Here is an 18,136-nt window from a genome sequence, read left to right as displayed (position 1 = left end):
GGGGTTTACAGTCCCCAAATGGGCATTTAAAGGCATAGACGACGTAAGTCTCCTTCAAAGCGTTTTGATTGGTGTCTGGGGAGTTTTTCATGAGTAGATTGGCCGGTTTTTTTGGTTTTATAATAAATTATCAATTGTTTTTTCTGATTTTTGTCTGTTGGGATGACGTTCCTATCAACAATATCTTTCAGGACCCTGTCCTCCGTTTTAAGAGCCGTCGAAAAGAAGTTCCTGTAAAATAGTCCAATTGGGGGTACAAGTGTTGTGTTGGTTGACTCCTCAGAATGGCGTTTTTACCTTTCTTTTTATGATGTCTTCAACGAAACCTGTAGAAAAGCCGTTGTTGACTAGGACTTGCCTTACCCTACAGAGTTCAAAATCGACTTGCTTCCATCCTTAGATGTGGCTGAGAGCATGGTCACTAATAATTATAAATCAAGCACACTTTATTGTTCACCATGATAATTCGATCCTATTATTGCCCACCACGATAATTCGAGCCCAATACTGCTCACCATAAATTTCTTTAAGCTCTGTGCTTCGTTAAGTCTCAAGATGGCAATAGCACTGTAGACTAACACATTCATAAACGAGCAGCTTAACTGCTCATAATTTAGTTATGGTGACACTACCAAAGAAATAGTAAGTTGTCACAATTAGCATAGCCCTCTACTTAGGTAGATATTAGGGAAATTAGTTAAGGTCAGCAGTGTATCAGCTGAGTCTGTGCTTATAAATAAATATAGTTAACTATTAATAGAGACTGATTTAAAGAAATGATGATAAATTAAAATAATCCCTCATTTAAAGTTGAGGATGAATTAATGAGTCTTCAGTGACAAGCCTGTGAGTTGTACATCAACTAGCTACAAGTCATAATGACCAAATTACTAATTTCACCGTCGATTCAGTCATCCTTAATTTTAACGAATGAACATACTCAGTTCTCTAATATTAAATAAAATCTAGCTAGGTTAGAAACTTATACTATGAAATAGTCTAAAATGACTATTGCACCACAGTGCAAATTTAGGCCATATTTAATTCTGCTTAAGTGCAGATAATTCCTTATTTGAGGTTGAGGAGATCATGACTCTTCAGTGATGAGTTAGTGTCTAGTAACTCAACAGTCACAAGTCACTGGGACCCTAGACAGTGACCTCACTGAAGATTCGAAGTCAACTTGATTTTGAATGACATAATGACTAATACTTTAAATTCTTTAACTGATGCATAACAATGTAAAATTAAAACTTAAACTGGATTTTCATTCTGCATAAATGCAGATGATAGCCATCTGATGTTGAGAAGACTTCTTGAGTCTACAGAAACAATTCAGTGACCAAGTAACTTAATCGTTACAAGTCATTGCGACCCCAATCATTGATTTTGCTGTAGATCTTAGAGATTTTTTGATCTAAGAAGACATTATGAGTTATATTTTCAACATTTAATTGATGTTCCCATGATGACTTAGTTTCATACCTTTTTCACAGATACGGGTCATCCATCATGTACATTCTAATGTACTAACTAACTAACAAGTAATGAATACAATTTCAGGAAGAGTAACAGATACGCCAGTACTGAATCATGAACTGTGACCCGTAGTTTCTTGCCCCGAAGTTATGTTGGAAATTTCCAACACTTAAATACTAACCTCTAATACGATAAGAGGTAGTTCTTGTACTAGACATTATAATTTACTAACACAACTAACCAGTAGAATAGAGATATTAAAATTATAGAATTGAGGCATAGCATGTCAGATCCCTTCTAGAAATTTTGGCCGGGAAGTTGCGTCAGCCACCCAGCCAGAGGGAAGAATTTCCACATATTTATGCATCAAATTGAATCCAGTCTCATTTTACGTTTTTTTTATTAAGGATTATAGATTAGTAATAGATTTACTTCTAGTTAATAAAATATATAGTTGTTTACTGGAAATATTTTATACAGTCACGATCAGCTGTTCCGGTAAATAAAGCAATAAACTTAATTTCCACTCTCGATATTCTCGTTCATTTAACGTCATTTAAATTAAATGATTTGTACCACGAGAAATAATTTGCTGTCTTATAAAACCCTTATTTCGATATAAATTAATTTCAAGAACATCTGCATCCCTTTGGAACATTGAGTAAAATATTATGACAATTTCCTACGTTTCAACATTCGACGTGAGTGCACATGCACCAGAAATCGAGGAGGGAGCTCGGGGGAAACAGCCGCCATCATTGATTTCGGACTGAGGTGTTTTGGAGTAGTCCACTTGTTATCGATCGTATTTGGGAGCATCCATCTATCTACGAGTTTCTGGTTGATCACACAACTTCCACAGTTTATAAACACCGTGTTCGGCAGGACAGTATTTATAGATTCTGTAATTTTGGCCATTATTCTGAAATCTAATTATTGTCCTGTCGTTACGCCGCCGGATATTCCTATAAACCACGTGAGAGCTTTTTTTTACCCCCAACCCACTTAGATTATGTGATTAAATGTATGAGTAGACAGTTTGGAGTGGAAATTATATAAGATTTGCCTTTCAGCATGGAGTTAACTACGAGAGAGATGTGTTTCTACCTGCATGTTTACGTGTCGCTAGGGACTGCTGACTCAGACAGGAATATATGGGTAAAAGCTGCCAGACGCTGTCTATGTTCATCTCTGGCAGCAATGCCGTTTCTGCTTCCACATTGAAGTTAGCTAATTGACCAGTTTTCTTATTGAATTTAATATTTCTGAATGCATTATTTCATTATTAGAAGTATATTAAATTTATATTATTTATTTCCCACAATTTGTGATGTGTATGTTGTTAGTTCTGATTTAATAGAAATATTACAGTCCATTTCTCTAAATCTATGTAATTTCATTTATGCATTTATTATATGTGATCCATAAGCTACTGGTTCTCTGATTCTGTAATATTAATTTTATTCCTTCGAAACATTTAGGGTTATTATATGGTAGAACTAATTCTTCCCCCACAACACAATTCCAAAGAACCGTTGAAGAGGTATTCACTAACAGTATATAAGATAATAAAAGAACCAAAAGAAGGATGGTTGTCATGGTGGAGGGGAGGTGGTGGTAGGGGTGGGGTGGTGGGGGTGGTGGAGGGGTGGTGTGGGTCGTAGTGGTGGTAGACGAGTGGTGTGGGTGTTGGTGATGGAGAGGTGGTGGTGGTGGATGAGTGGTGAGGGAGGTGGTGGTGGAAAGGTGGTGTGGGTGTTGATGGTGAAGGGGTGGTGTGAATGTTGATGATGGAGTGGTGGTGTGGATGTTGATGGTGGAGGGGTGGTGGTGGATGGGTGGTGTGAGTGGTTGTGATGGTGGAGAGGTGGTGTGGGTGGTGGTAAAGGGGTGAAGTGGGTGTCGGCGGTGTTGGGGTGGTGGTGGTGGTGCGGGTGATATGTGTAGTGATGGGGGAGGATGAGTTTTGTTGGGTGATGATGGTGGAGAGGTGATGTAGGTGGTGGTGTTGTGGGTGTTGATGGTGGAGGGGTAGTATGGGTGTTGATAGTGAAGGACAGTGGTGGAGAGTGGTGAGTGGCAGTAGTGGAAAGTGGTGAGTGGCAGTGGTGGAGAGTGGTGAGTGACAGTGGTGGAGAGTGGTGAGTGACAGTGGTGGAGAGTGGTGAGTGGCAGTGGTGGAGAGTGGCAGTGGTGGAGAGTGGCAGTGGTGGAGAGTGGCAGTGGTGGAGAGTGGTGAGTGGCAGTGGTGGAGAGTGGTGAGTGGCAGTGGTGGAGAGTGGCAGTGGTGGAGAGTGGCAGTGGTGGAGAGTGGCAGTGGTGGAGAGTGGTGAGTGGCAGTGGTGGAGAGTGGAATAAGGCCAAAATATTTGGTGGCCTATCCACCGTGGGTTGGCATCAAATGTTTTTCTTGATTTAATTTTTTTTTTGTTCGGCGAGAGGCGGAGTGGTTCGCAGGGTGTGCGCTGGAAAGGGCTGTGCAAGGGCTTGAGGGGAGGTGGAGTGGTGAGTTAACTTTGTGTTGTTCTTGAACTTAAAAAGATCCATAGAGCTGGTAAGCAAGCAGCTCACAGTTGATGGTAATTGAAGGTAGTTGATGCTAGTTAGTAATGGTGGTCGATGGTGTCACTTCCTTCTTCATTCTTGGGTCATTTCTTCAGGCTTAATTGATTTTGGCTGGACCTTCGTTCTTGGTCTTGTTCTTTTTGTTGGTTGCGATCTTACTTCTTGTTGACACAGCAATTTCGTTAGGGTTGAAGGGTGTGGTGTCAAGAAGGAAGCCCTTAGGGTTGTAATTAGGTTTGGATACAGTAGACTGTGTTTCCTCAGAGATATCCTCCTCCGATGATGAATCTGAAGGGAGGCGAGCTAGCGCAGATTTTGAGCACTTTACTCTAGGTCAGACCTCACTCCCAGCGTGGTTTCTTATATCGGAAAGAGACAGAAGGAACGAACAGAACTCTTCATTGACTGCTGTCACAGTCACTGAAACTGACACCCACCTCGCCACCATAAATCGCCATCACCAGAAGAAGCTACTTTTGTTTGCTGCTCACAACGCCTTCTGATGCTTTGGCATTGCTACCACACGTCACCAGATCGCCAATGAACGTTATTTTCGACTTGGTCAATGTTTTAAGTGCTACAGCTTCGATCACTTCACGAAAAAGTGCACTCTCTAGGACCAAAAGTTCAGCAAATGTGCCGTGGATCATCACTTCAAGATCTGTGATGCCGAATCTCCTCACTGCTTTTACTACTCTGGTGAACATACTGCTGTGTCCATTGAGTGCCCTACCAGAATCCAAAAAATCAAGATGATGTCCACCGCTCGTCACCCAACATCTTTCAACGTGCAAGCCAACTTTTTCCCTGAGCTTCCGGGAAGAGCAGCTACCGCACATCCTGCAAGCCAATGGAGACCCCGCTCCCAGACCATCAACAAGTCACCAACCTATCAGCCGCTACCACCACATTCCGGCCAAGCATCAAGCCAACCTTCGATACCTGCTCCATCATCGTTAACAGTACTGTTTACGCACTCATGCACCTGACTGAGAAGATGGCAGGCTCAAACTACAATGAATTCGTCCGAATTTTTAACATACTCTATGCTGCAACCGGCCTACCAACATTCACTATTGCGAAGGAACTCTTCTAGAAAACAGCCACAAAAGCCACTTCGGCTACCGTAAAAACTCCAGCTTATGACATTAGTGTCTCTCCAGCTGTACTGGCAGATCTGTAGAGAGTAAACCTTATACTCGCTTCAATCTCTCATTACCTTAATGACAAACTAATTAGCACTAATTATAGCTACTGAAATTCTTTCCCTAATTACAGGTAACATTCTTTCTATCCTATTGGAGGAAGCTGAAGTGTAGTTTCCAAATCCAAATATAAGCAAGCGTTATGCGAATAGCCACACCAGTTACAGCCCCGCTCCTGTGCCAGGTAAGTCAACTACGAGCTCACCAAATCTTGTCCTGTATCTTTGTACTTGTGCGTGTACTAGCGCAGGGCTCCGTGAAGGTATTGTAGTCACAGGTTTTGGTGTGGGCTGGCTCCGTTGGGGCGCCTGCTCGTTCTCGTAAGTGCTGTGACATTTTCCTAAAATCTTTGCGGCGTGTTTCTGATATTTAACATAGCATTTGGGTTTAATAAAGTGCGGGAGGAGTAGGATCACATCCGACTGGTAACGGACTGTGGGCGCATCAGTGTACTACTTCTTCCTCTTGCCTTTCTTTAGATCTTCCTCATGCTCCTGGTTCCAAGTCAGAATGTGGGAGCGTTTTTCTTCTGGGGTAGCTTGCATGTTGCCGGCGTCTTCGATGTAGAACAACATGGGTTCATCAGGATAGTCGTCTGGAACTGAAAGGTCTGCAGCCTCTACAGGGAAAGATGTATGTTCCTTAGGATCTACAGGGAACAGTAGGATCTTCTAATGAGTCGTCTTCCTCTGCAGGGTAAGATGGAGGGTTAGCAGCAGGTGTTGTAGGCTGAGCAGCTGCCGAGGCAGTTTCTGTTGATGATGAAGGCACGTGTCCTGCAGGAAGCATTGTCTCAGGAACTCTGAACGCTATATGTCTTTTGCAGCATATAGCGTGTTGAGAGTTGTGACGAACATGCAGTTGTCAGACCCAGTAATCCTCTCAACAGGGAGCAGCAGAGCAGGTATCAGACTAGCCTCTGAAGTAGGTCAAGACTGGGCTGCTGATTGGACGTTGGGCCCAGAATGAGGAGGCTGTGAGGTCCGAGGCCGGGAGTCACCGCCTGGCAGAACAGGCAAATCTTCTGATTGGTTGGTGGAGTCGGGAGAGTTGGCGCGTGCGCTGGCTGAAATGGCGTTGCTGGTGATTGAATAAGGTCTCCTCATATCAGCAATTTTCTGTATTTCCTCCTGTTGACGTGGGCAATAATATGAAACAACAGGATGGTCACCATCACAGAGCAGACAATGTTGGAATCAACCTTGCAAATGAAGTAAAGGTAGTCTTCGGCGCAGAGCTGCACTTGGTGATGCGTTCAAGAAATTTATTGGTGGAGTGTGTATACTTGTAACACTTGAAGCATTGCTGTAGATCATAATAGCACTCCTACTTGATCAGGACAGGTGGAATCTTGAATCCAAAGCACTCAATCCATTGCGTTGCTACAAAGTCCGTCTCAGCTATGGTGATAAAGGTCAGCTTCATGGCCACTCGGTCGCCAGAGGGGCCACAAATGATAAGTAGATAAGTAGGTATCACAGGGGGGCTCTCAGCTGTGACTGCATCAACAATTTTATGCGTGCTGGTGGGTTGGCGGTGGAGGGGTCGCGTTGGCAGGGTGGTGTTGGTGGAGTGACAGTGGTAGGGTGGTGTTGGTAGGTTACCAGTGGTGGGGTGGTGTTGGTAGGTTACCAGTGGTGGGGGTGGTGTTGGTGAGTTGCCAGTGGTGGGTTGCCAGTGGTTGGGTGGTGTTGGTGGGTTGGTAGTGGTGGGGTGGAGTTGGCAGGGTGGTGATGGTATTGGTGGGTTGGCAGTGGTTGATAGTTGTGGTTGGTGGTAGTGGTGTTGGAGGAATGTGGTGAAGGTGTGGAGGCGTTAGAGGAAGGGGGGTGAAGATGTGGAGGTGGTGAAGGTGTGGAGGTGTTGGGGTAACGTACTTACCTAATTGTACTTATCTGAAAGATATTGTTGACAGGAACGTTATCCCTACAGACAAAATTCAATTAACGATTTACAATAAAACCTGAAAAACTGCCAACCTACTCATGAAGAACTCTCCAGACACCAAGCATAATGCCTTGATGGAAACCAACGTCGTCTGTCTTCAAATACCCACTTAGAGACTGTATGCCCCAAAGAACTCAGTATATAGGCAGGGCAACAACTTCTCTTTCCAGGCGATTAACAATGCATAAACAACAGGGCTCCATCAAGGAACATATAATCTCTTCCCACAACCAGACCATCACCAGAGAAATCTTAACAAACAACACAGAAATCTTCGATAGATACAACCATAGCAGGAGGCTGGAAACCTGTGAGGCACTACACATCAAAAAGTCAACACCAGCAATCAAAACCCAATTAATGCACAACAGTATTCTACCCACTTCAAGACTCCGAACCAATATTAAAGTATCAAAATGAAGTGTTGATGCTATGGTCCAATAGGCCTTCTGCAGTTACTTCCATTCTTATGTTTTTATACCCATTGGTTCGTGTTCTATCTTGTGTAAATTTCAATCACCTCACCCAAAACTTTTGTATCATATCACCTCACCCAAATGCGAGAATAAATATAGATGTATTTGTGTGTGTTTACAGGTTACAGTTGTGTGTGTAAACTAAAGTCTTTGAAAATGTAATAAGTTATTACGAAACGCGTTCAGGCGTCGCGTCAGACTAGAAATAAAAAGGAATTTTGGAGATTTGATTTTTCAATTACCATCGACAGTAAAAAAAACATAAGAAATATTGAGAAAATTCCTGTTAGAATTATTAATTTTTCCTTTTCAGTCATATTTAACAACATATTTTTAGGTATATAGATGTGCAGTGTTGGTACTGTGTGTTGACCATTGGTGTCACCCAGCGGTTGCCTCTCTGGTCTCTCAGGATGTAGGGGGTCACACGTGTGTGTGTGTATTCTCTTGAGTATATTACTTCAAAAGATATTTGTATATATATCTTTTGAGCTTTTTACTTGAAAATGTAAGAAGTGTATTATTAGTGTGGATCAGAGTTTGTATAGTGTTGTCACTTGATTCATATGTGTAACTTTTGGTGAGACGACTTATATTTGTATTTGAGCCGTTTGGGGACATTGTCATTTCCGGTGCCTGTGTGAATTTTAACTCTGGAGAGGACATTCAAAACTTAGGCAAATTTCATGGTTTGTGGATTTAACTTTTGAAATGCAATTCCTGACTCTCTCAGATTTCTGAGACATTGTGTACTCTAACTTTTGAAGACAAGTAATAGATTTTTGCATTTGTCCATCAGTGTTGACTCTAACGTAAATTGATGAGTTTTTGGATTTGTCATTGCCAGTCCTTGTGGACTGGCAATGATAGATAGTTTGATAGATTTTGCTACTAGCTTGTCCAGTTAGGACTTCGTTTTCTGAAGGCAAAGCAATACTTCATTAATTTGTATTATTGATGTTTATGCTGAGACATTATTCCCCACTGTAGTTGTGGGAAGTCAATACTCATCATGTTCACAGCTTAACAGCCAGTCTTCAGCCGTCTAGTGTACCAATGTTATTAAGTAATCTTTACTTAGTGACATCGAGCTGCTTGACTTGTGCATTGAACTATTTGATTGTAACTTAGTTGTGAACATGTATATATATATATATATATATATATATATATATATATATATATATATATATATATATATATATATATATATATATATATATATATATATATATATATATATATATATATATAATAGAACTTACTGAATAGAATAGAACATCTCCGATTTTGTTTATATCTACATTTGAGTGAGGTGGATGGGGTGAGGTGGTATTTAATAAGGTATTAATTTCATCAACACAAGCCAGAACATGAAACAATGGGTATTGAATAGAAGTTAATTTAGAAAGCCTATTGGTCCATATTTCTTGATGCTTCTATATTGGAGCGGAGTCTTGAGGTGGGTAGAATATAGTTGTGCATTAATTGGCTGTTGATTGCTGGTGTTGACTTCTTGATGTGTAATGCCTCGCAAACGTCAAGCCGCCTGCTATCGCTGTATCTATCGATGATTTCTGTGTTGTTTGCTAGGATTTCTCTGGCGATGGTTTGTTTGTGGGAAGAGATTATATGTTCCTTAATGGAGCCCTGTTGCTTATGCATCGTTAAACGCCTAGAAAGAGATGTTGTTGTTTTGCCTATATACTGGGTTTTTTGGAGCTTACAGTCCCCAAGAGGGCATTTGAAGGCATAGACGGCGTTAGTCTCTTTTAAAGCGTTCTGTTTTGTGTCTGGAGAGTTTCTCATGAGTAGGCTGGCCGTTTTTCTGGTTTTATAGTAAATCATCAGTTGTATCCTCTGATTTTTGTCTGTAGGGATAACGTACCTATTAACAATATCTTTCAGGACCCTTTCCTCCATTTTATGAGCTGTGGAAAAGAAGTTCCTGTAAAATAGTCTAATAGGGGGTATAGGTGTTGTGTTGGTTGTCTCTTCAGAGGTTGCATGGCGTTTCACTTTCCTTCTTATGATGTCTTCGACGAAACCATTGGAGAAGCCGTTGTTGACTAGGACCTGCCTTACCCTACAGGGTTCTTCGTCGACTTGCTTCCATTCTGAGCTGTGGCTGAGAGCACGGTCGACATATGCGTTAACAACACTCCTCTTGTACCTATCTGGGCAGTCGCTTTTGGCATTTAGGCACATTCCTATGTTCGTTTCCTTAGTGTAGACTGCAGTGTGGAAACCTCCGCTCTTTTCCATGACTGTTACATCTAGAAAGGGCAGCTTCCCATCCTTTTCCATCTCGTAAGTGAAACGCAGCATGGAACTCCGCTCAAATGCCTCCTTCAACTCCTGCAGATGTCTGACATCAGGTACCTGTGTAAAAATGTCGTCAACATACCTGCAGTATATGGCCGGTTTCATGTTCATGTCGACTAAGACTTTTTGCTCGATGGTACCCATGTAGAAGTTTGCAAACAGGACACCTAGGGGAGAACCCATGGCGACCCCATCTACTTGCTTATACATGTGCCCATCCGGGCTCAAGAAGGGTGCCTCTTTAGTACAAGCTTGGAGTAGTTTCCTCAGAATATTTTCTGGTATGTCAAGAGGAGTACAGGCTGGATCACGATACACTCTGTCGGCTATCATCCCGATTGTCTCGTCCACAGGTACGTTGGTAAACAGCGATTCTACGTCCAACAAGGCTCTTATCCCTGTGGCCCGTGTGCCCCGCAGTAAGTCAACAAATTCCTTTGGAGACTTCAGGCTGAAGGCGCAGGGGACATAAGGAGTCAGCAGGCCGTTGAGTCGCTTCGCCAGTCTGTACGTGGGTGTGGGTATCTGGCTAATGATTGGCCGAAGTGGGTTTCCAGGCTTGTGTGTCTTGACATTTCCATACGCATATCCAGGTTTATATTCCCCAATGATCTTTGGCAGGTGGAGTCCGGATTTCTTGGCGTTCACAGTTTCGATCAGTTTGTTGACCTTTGCTTTTAATTCGGCTGTAGTGTCCTTCGTTACCCTTTGGAACTTAGTTTGGTCAGAGAGTATGATGTTCAGTTTCGCCAGATATTCGTCTTTTTTAAGAATGACATATATTGGCGACTTGTCACCTCTCCTGACAACTATCTCCTTGTTCTCACGAAGGCTTTTAGCTGCCGCTTTGAGCTCCGGGGACAGTATGGTGCTTCTGTAATTGCCTCGATTCTTTCCTCCTTCTGCAATAAGTTCTGCTTGTAAGGTATCTTTGGTAGTGACCTTCTTTTGTGTCTCGAGGTCGAATATGTCGTCCAACAGAATTTCCAACTCTACTTTCCGGGCCATCTCACTCGGTCTGGACATAACATGACAGTTTATGCCCAGATTTAGGAGAGTGACTTGGTCCTCAGTGAGGTTAATTCCTGCAAGGTTCAGGAAGCCATCTCTTGGTCGTGGAATTGCCATAGGTCCTCCATATCTCCATATCCATATTTTACAGTCTCCGTGGTGTAGTGGTAAGACACTCGCCTGGCGTTCCGCGAGCGCTATGTCATGGGTTCGTATCCTGGCCGGGGAGGATTTACTGGGCGCAATTCCTTAACTGTAGCCTCTGTTTAACGCAACAGTAAAATGTGTACTTGGATGAAAAAACGATTCTTCGCGGCAGGGGATCGTATTCCAGGGACCTGCCCGAAACGCTACGCGTACTAGTGGCTGTACATGAATGTAACAACTCTTGTATATATCTCAAAAAAAAAAAAAAAAAAAAAAAAAAAAAATTAATTTTGTTAGTTTCTTGATAATCCTTGTTTCAGTGCTGAGGTGATGTTGGTCTGTTGATGAGGTGTTGTTGATGTTCTGATGTTGGAGCTGAAGGAGGCATTTGAGCAGAGTTCCGTGCTGCGTTTCACTTACGAGATGGAAAAGGATGGGAAGCTGCCCTTTCTAGATGTAACAATCATGGAAAAGAGCGGAGGTTTCCACACTGCAGTCTACACTAAGGAAACGAACATAGGAATGTGCCTAAATGCCAACAGCGACTGCCCAGACAGGTACAAGAGGAGTGTTGTTAACGCATATGTCGACCGTGCTCTCAGCCACAGCTCAGAATGGAAGCAAGTCGACGAAGAACTCTGTAGGGTAAGGCAGGTCCTAGTCAACAACGCCTTCTCCAATGGTTTCGTCGAAGACATCATAAGAAGAAAAGCGAAACGCCATGCAACCTCTGAAGAGACAAATAACACAACACCTATACCCCCTTTTAGACTATTTTACAGGAACTTCTTTTCCACAGCTCATAAAACGGAGGAAAGGGTCCTGAAAGATATTGTTAATAGAAACGTTATCCCTACAGACAAAAATCAGAGGATACAACTGACGATTTACTATAAAGCCAGAAAAACGGCCAGCCTACTCATGAGAAACTCTCCAGACACAAAACAGAACGCTTTAAAAGAGACTAACGTCGTCTATGCCTTCAAATGCCCTCTTGGGGACTGTAAGCTCCAAAAAACCCAGTATATAGGCAAGACAACAACATCTCTTTCTAGGCGTTTAACGATGCATAAGCAACAGGGCTCCATTAAGGTACATATAATCTCTTCCCACAACCAAACCATCGCCAGAGAAATCCTAGTAAACAACACAGAAATCATCGATAGATATTGCGATAGCAGGCGGCTTGACGTTTGCGAGGCACTACACATCAAGAAGTCAACACCAGCAATCAACAGCCAATTAATGCACAACTATATTCTACCCACCTCAAGACTCCGCTCCAATATAGAAGCATCAAGAAATATGGACCAATAGGCTTTCTACAAACACTTCTATTCAATACCCATTGTTTCGTGTTATGTCTTGTGTTGATGAAATTAATACCCTATTAATGCCACCTCTTGTTCTGTCTTGTGTTGATGAAATTAATACCCTATTAATGCCACCTAACCCTATCCACCTCACTCAAATGTAGATATAAAATCGGAGATGCGTAAGTTCTATTCAGTTGTGTATTTGTAAACTAAAAGTCTTTGAAAATGTAATAAGTTTTACGAAACGCGCTCGTGTCGCGTCAGACTAGAAATAAAAATGAATTTTGGAGAATTGATTTTTGATTTACCTCCAACAGTGAAAAGAAATGTACGAAAGATTGAGAAAATTCGTGTTAGAATTATTAATCTTACTTTTTCGGTCATATTTAATAATATATGTCTACAGGAAAGACTGCTACCAATATATACTAATATATATATATATATATATATATATATATATATATATATATATATATATATATATATATATATATATATATATATATATATATATATATATATATATATATATATATATATATATATGTCGTACCTAGTAGCCAGAACGCACTTCTATGCCTACTATGCAAGGCCCGATTTGCCTAATAAGCCAGGTTTTCATGAATTAATTGTTTTTCGACTACATAACCTACCTAACCTAACCTAACCTAACTTTTTCTGCTACCTAACCTAACCTAACCTATAAAGATAGGTTAGGTTAGGTTAGGTAGGGTTGGTTAGATTTGGTCACATATCTACGTTAATTTTACCTCCAATAAAAAAAAATTGACCTCATACATAATGAAATGGGTAGCATTATCATTTCATAAGAAAAAAATTAGAGAAAGTATATTAATTCAAGAAAACTTGGCTTATTAGGCAAATCGGGCCTTGAATAGTAGGCTGAGAAGTGCGTTCTGGCTACTAGGTACGACATCTATATATATATATATGTCGTACCTAGTAGCCAGAACTCACTTCTCAGCCTACTATTCAAGGCCCGATTTGCCTAATAAGCCAAGTTTTCCTGAATTAATATATTTACTATAATTTTTTTCTTATGAAATGATAAAGCTACCCTTTTCAATATGTATGAGGTCAATTTTTTTTTATTGAAGTTAAAATTAACGTAGATATATGACCGAACCTAACCAACCCTACCTAACCTAACCTAACCTATATATATAGGTAAGGTTAGGCTGGGTAGCCAAAAAAAGCTAGGTTAGGTTAGGTTAGGTAGGTTAGATAGACGAAAAAACATTAATTCATGAAAACTTGGCTTATTAGGCAAATCGGGCCTTGCATAGTAGGCTGAGAAGTGAGTTCTGGCTACTAGGTACGACATATATATATATATATATATATATATATATATATATATATGTCGTACCTAGTAGCCAGAACGCACTTTTCAGCCTACTATGCAAGGCCTGATTTGCCTAATAAGCCAACTTTTCCTGAATTAATATATTTTCTCTATTTTTTTTCTTATGAACTGATAAAGCTACCCATTTCATTATGTATGAGGTCAATTTTATTTTATTGGGGTTAAAATTAACGTAGATATATGACTGAACCTAACCAACCCTACCTAACCTAACCTAACCTATCTTTATAGGTTAGGTTAGGTTAGGTAGCAGAAAAAGTTAGGTTAGGTTAGGTTAGGTAGGTTAGGTAGCCGAAAAACAGTTAATTCATGAAAAGTTGGCTTATTAGGCAAATCGGGCCTTGCATAGTAGGCTGAGAGGTGCGTTCTGGCTACTAGGTACGACATATATATATATATATATATATATATATATATATATATATATATATATATATATATATATATATATATATATATATATATATATATATATATATATATATATATATAAGTGTATATAAAGCTGTGTCATCTAGATAAGTTCGCCCCAGTAAACTGGGGAATTTTCATTCGACTTTAACTCACCCCTAGACATTTTTATTTTATTCACTTCAAGGCCAGAAAGTTCAATGATTTACGAGGAAAAGTTACTTTGCATTATTTACTTACATTACTTTTCTTACAGAAAGTTACCAAGCATTACTTTGAATCATGACACGATCTCTCTCTCTCTGTCTGTCTGTCTCTTTCTCTCTCTCTCTCTCTCTCTCTCTCTCTCTCTCTCTCTCTCTCTCTCTCTCTCTCTCTCTCTCTCTCTCTCTCTCTCTCTCTCTCTCCCACTCTCTCTCACTCTCTCTCTCTCTCTCTCACTCTCTCTCTCTCTCTCCCACTCTCTCTCTCTCTCTCTCTCTCTCTCTCTCTCTCTCTCTCTCTCTCTCTCTCTCTCTCTCTCTCTCTCTCTCTCTCTCTCTCTCTCTCTCTCTCTCTCTCTCTCTCTCTCTCTCTCTCATTGATGCCCCTCACTCCCCAATTGATGCTCCAATTGATGCTTTTGACTATTTAGTTAAGTATTGAAGGTTAGACTAATTTTAAAGCGTTGTATACCTTTAGAGGAACCTAGAAGCGGTTTTAAGAACTATGATGATAAAATCCCCTAAACCTCGTGTGTAGGAATTATGCAATGAATGCGAGACCTGGTTAAATCGTACGTGACAGGACCAAGAAATAGGGTCTAGGATAGGTCTCTAGCCTCTGGGATAGCTCTGTCTCTATTTTCTGTCTTAAACATTATATTGCTCTATTATTTTAATGAGATGAAAGTTCAGATAGTGAGTCGGTTTTATATAAGGAATTTTGGCCCTTTCCATATGTGTCTGTGATTTTCTCTTCCTGTCTGTCTATGTGTCTAGAGGGATGATTGTTTGTCTCTGTATCCCGACTCTGACTGTATTTCTGTTGCTTTGCCTATCCAACTATCTGTCTAGAGTTATTTTTTTTCTTTAAGTCTTGACTGCCTGTATTACCGTTTCTTTGCCTATCCAACTATCTGTTGGTAGAGATCCTAAAATTAACATTTGCTGGTAATGTATTTAAGAAGCAACATGGCTTGTGTGTAGGATCGACTAGTTCTCCCGGTGCGTGGAGGCAGGTTGAGTGTTTGGCCTCCTGTGGGTGCAATGGCCAGGTGAGCTAGCGACTGGTACGGAGGGGGTGGTTAGTGTGGAAGGCTGACTGTCGTGGTCTCACCAAACATGAATTCGGAGTACCGACCGGCTGTATAAATTGGCCGTCACAAAGTCTCTCCTAGTAGTCACAAATAGATAATTACAAATGTCAGGGGTTGTGAAAATTAGTTGTTACTAACGTGAGACGTGCAGGTGAGCTGGTGAAATTAACAGGTTGAGCTGGCGGCGGCGTAAGCGGCGGCTAGTATGAACAACAGTGGCGCTTGCAAGGTAAAGTGAGGGGTGACAGTGGATAGTGGTGGGTAGGACGGTTACGCGCAGGTAAGCTGGTGGACACGGGATGGAAACAGGTCACCTCTCGCATGTGTAAACCAACGGTCTCACCAAAGAGCACAGATATTGGCAATCACGAATGTTTTCAGAGAACCCAACCTTCATCACATCCGATTCCATCCACCCAATTATACAAAAATAGGGGTCTGAAACTGGAAACCGTCCCAGCCAAAAGACACCTCCCAGCTGTATGGAGCATCCCTGCCAAACTAAAATTGTCAGCCTCTATCCAAATTTTTCCAACTAAAGCCATCTGTCCTCACATATAATAGATAATATTTTTATATCAAAATTCTCAACATCAAAGAAACATGTTCTATAAATCATAGAGGCTCACAAAATTGACGTGGTGTCCCGTTTTCTATTCGTGGGTTAAGCTAGGCTCGGGCAATTTTGTTCATCTTATTAGTGACATTGTGAATGCACAAGAGGACTAGCTGACTGAGGTGCAAGCAAGCAACTGGTAATCTTTTTCCACACCCAGTTGATACGGTGCTCTCCCTCCCTTCCTCGGTCTGCTGCTGCTGGTTAGTGGTGGTCATCCAAACACTTGTTATAGTGAAATAAATTAATATTAAGGTTGTCTGTGGAGATAATATAAATATCTGTACAAGGCATCTATATTTGTTGAGTAAAGGATGTAAGTGACTAGTGCATATCTTCAACATTCATCAATAATAACATAACACTTGATGTGTACAGTTCCTACCCTCATAAAATGCTGCAACTTTGACACAGAGCACACAGCCTGACTCAGGCCGCATCGAGCTTTCACACTCTCGCTCTGCACAAGCTCTTTGACTCGCCCGCATTCAGAGCGCCAGGATCATCGACTCTCACCCCGCTACCGAGCTATCTACCCCCAGCCTCACTCAGTTCTCTGTTCTGCTCCAGGCTTCGTCTAAACTTCAACGACACTTCGCTACATTGCCAACAAACAGACTGATGTAACCAAGACTATACTAAATAGATATATAAAACCACTAAACTGTGTGTCAAATCAACTAATACTCGTAATCATATGTTACACATGTATAAACAGCTCAAAAAATACAGACGAGTTCCTGTTGTCATACATGTACTACATACCTTTCTTCAGTCGTTTTGTCTCCCATGATGAAGTGGAAGAGTGGCAGTGATAAGCGTGATGCAGCTGCGTCCAGACTGAGTGGAGAGTGAGGTAGCAGTAGCGGAGTTGATGTGGTAATGGCAGACAAGGTTATTATGAAGGACCCTATGATAAGTATACTCGGTGCATAAGATTTAAAAGATACGATGATAGGTGGGGTACGAGGAGGACAGTGGAAGGAGTGATAGAGAGAGTCTTCGAAAAGGCAAGAAAATGGAGGAACTAGGAGGAGAGAAGACGAAAGAGAAATGAATAGGATGTGAAGAGAGATAGATATGGAAAGAGTGTGAGGGAGATAATGTGAGTTACCCAGGTAGCAGATCTCACGGCTCCTAAATTCATTGTTTCGTTCTGTGACGTTGATATAAAACATATTTAGACAAAGTATTAGCAATAGGGAAATTAGCCATGTGGCGGATTCCACTGACTAAATGGAGTAAACTCAATTACTGCTTTGAACTTGCCTTGAAGGATTTACCAACACAGAGAAACAGGTGGTCGATAACGAGAATTTGAACTAGCAAAAGGATAGAACCTGCTGCTTAGCGGCGAAGTTTGATAATCTGCGAACATGAGAGAAAGTGATTGACCTTCATGTCCCAAGTGTAATGGATGTCAAGTGCATGAACCACTAACTGAGAGTGTTGAAATACTTAGATATCAGTGGAAACGTGTAGGATACAATCAATATAAACTGATTATTTAAGACTTGACTTTGTTATCACACATAGATACTCTATGTACGGAATTTCCCCACTTCGCCCAAGGATGATAACATACTTGAGTGAGGGGAAGATAGTACACAATTTTTGAAGTACCCACTTCAGACAATTAAGAGAGTCCCAAGTGCGTTTTTGTAAAAGGGAGAAAATGAACCCACCAGGTTTTCTTCTTCTAGGGGTTTGTTCCTTAACGATGAGTGGTACTGCTTAATAGGCTCGTATTTTTTCTGCATAAGATATAAAAATTGGTCGAAAGCAGCAGTTCGAAAGTAAGTATATATTTATATAATGCAACAAACCCTAACCAACTTCCAAAAAAGATTGGATACTCAACAAATGTTGTGGAGATTGTCAGATATTGGAATGCTGCATATCATTGGGCAGGACCTTCAGCACCACTGAGTTATAGCTACGACCTACTAAC

The 18,136-nt window shown here is 41.1% G+C and overlaps 1 protein-coding gene across 1 annotated transcript in view; it reads right to left on the bottom strand.

Annotated features, from left to right (window-relative positions):
• LOC123755061 (luciferin sulfotransferase) overlaps positions 1–17,106 on the bottom strand; it is a 61,518-nt gene extending 44,412 nt beyond the window's left edge. Inside the window, exon 1 of the mRNA XM_045737524.2 lies at positions 16,951–17,106. Within this exon, the coding sequence (XP_045593480.1) occupies positions 16,951–16,976 (26 nt within the window). The 5' untranslated portion in view covers positions 16,977–17,106. The remainder of the gene's footprint in view (positions 1–16,950) is intronic.
• Positions 17,107–18,136: the final 1,030 nt, after the last annotated feature.

Source organism: Procambarus clarkii, chromosome 28, assembly GCF_040958095.1.
Source record: "Procambarus clarkii isolate CNS0578487 chromosome 28, FALCON_Pclarkii_2.0, whole genome shotgun sequence".
NCBI lineage: Eukaryota > Metazoa > Arthropoda > Malacostraca > Decapoda > Cambaridae > Procambarus > Procambarus clarkii.
This window is presented reverse-complemented; position numbering and strand designations above follow the sequence as displayed.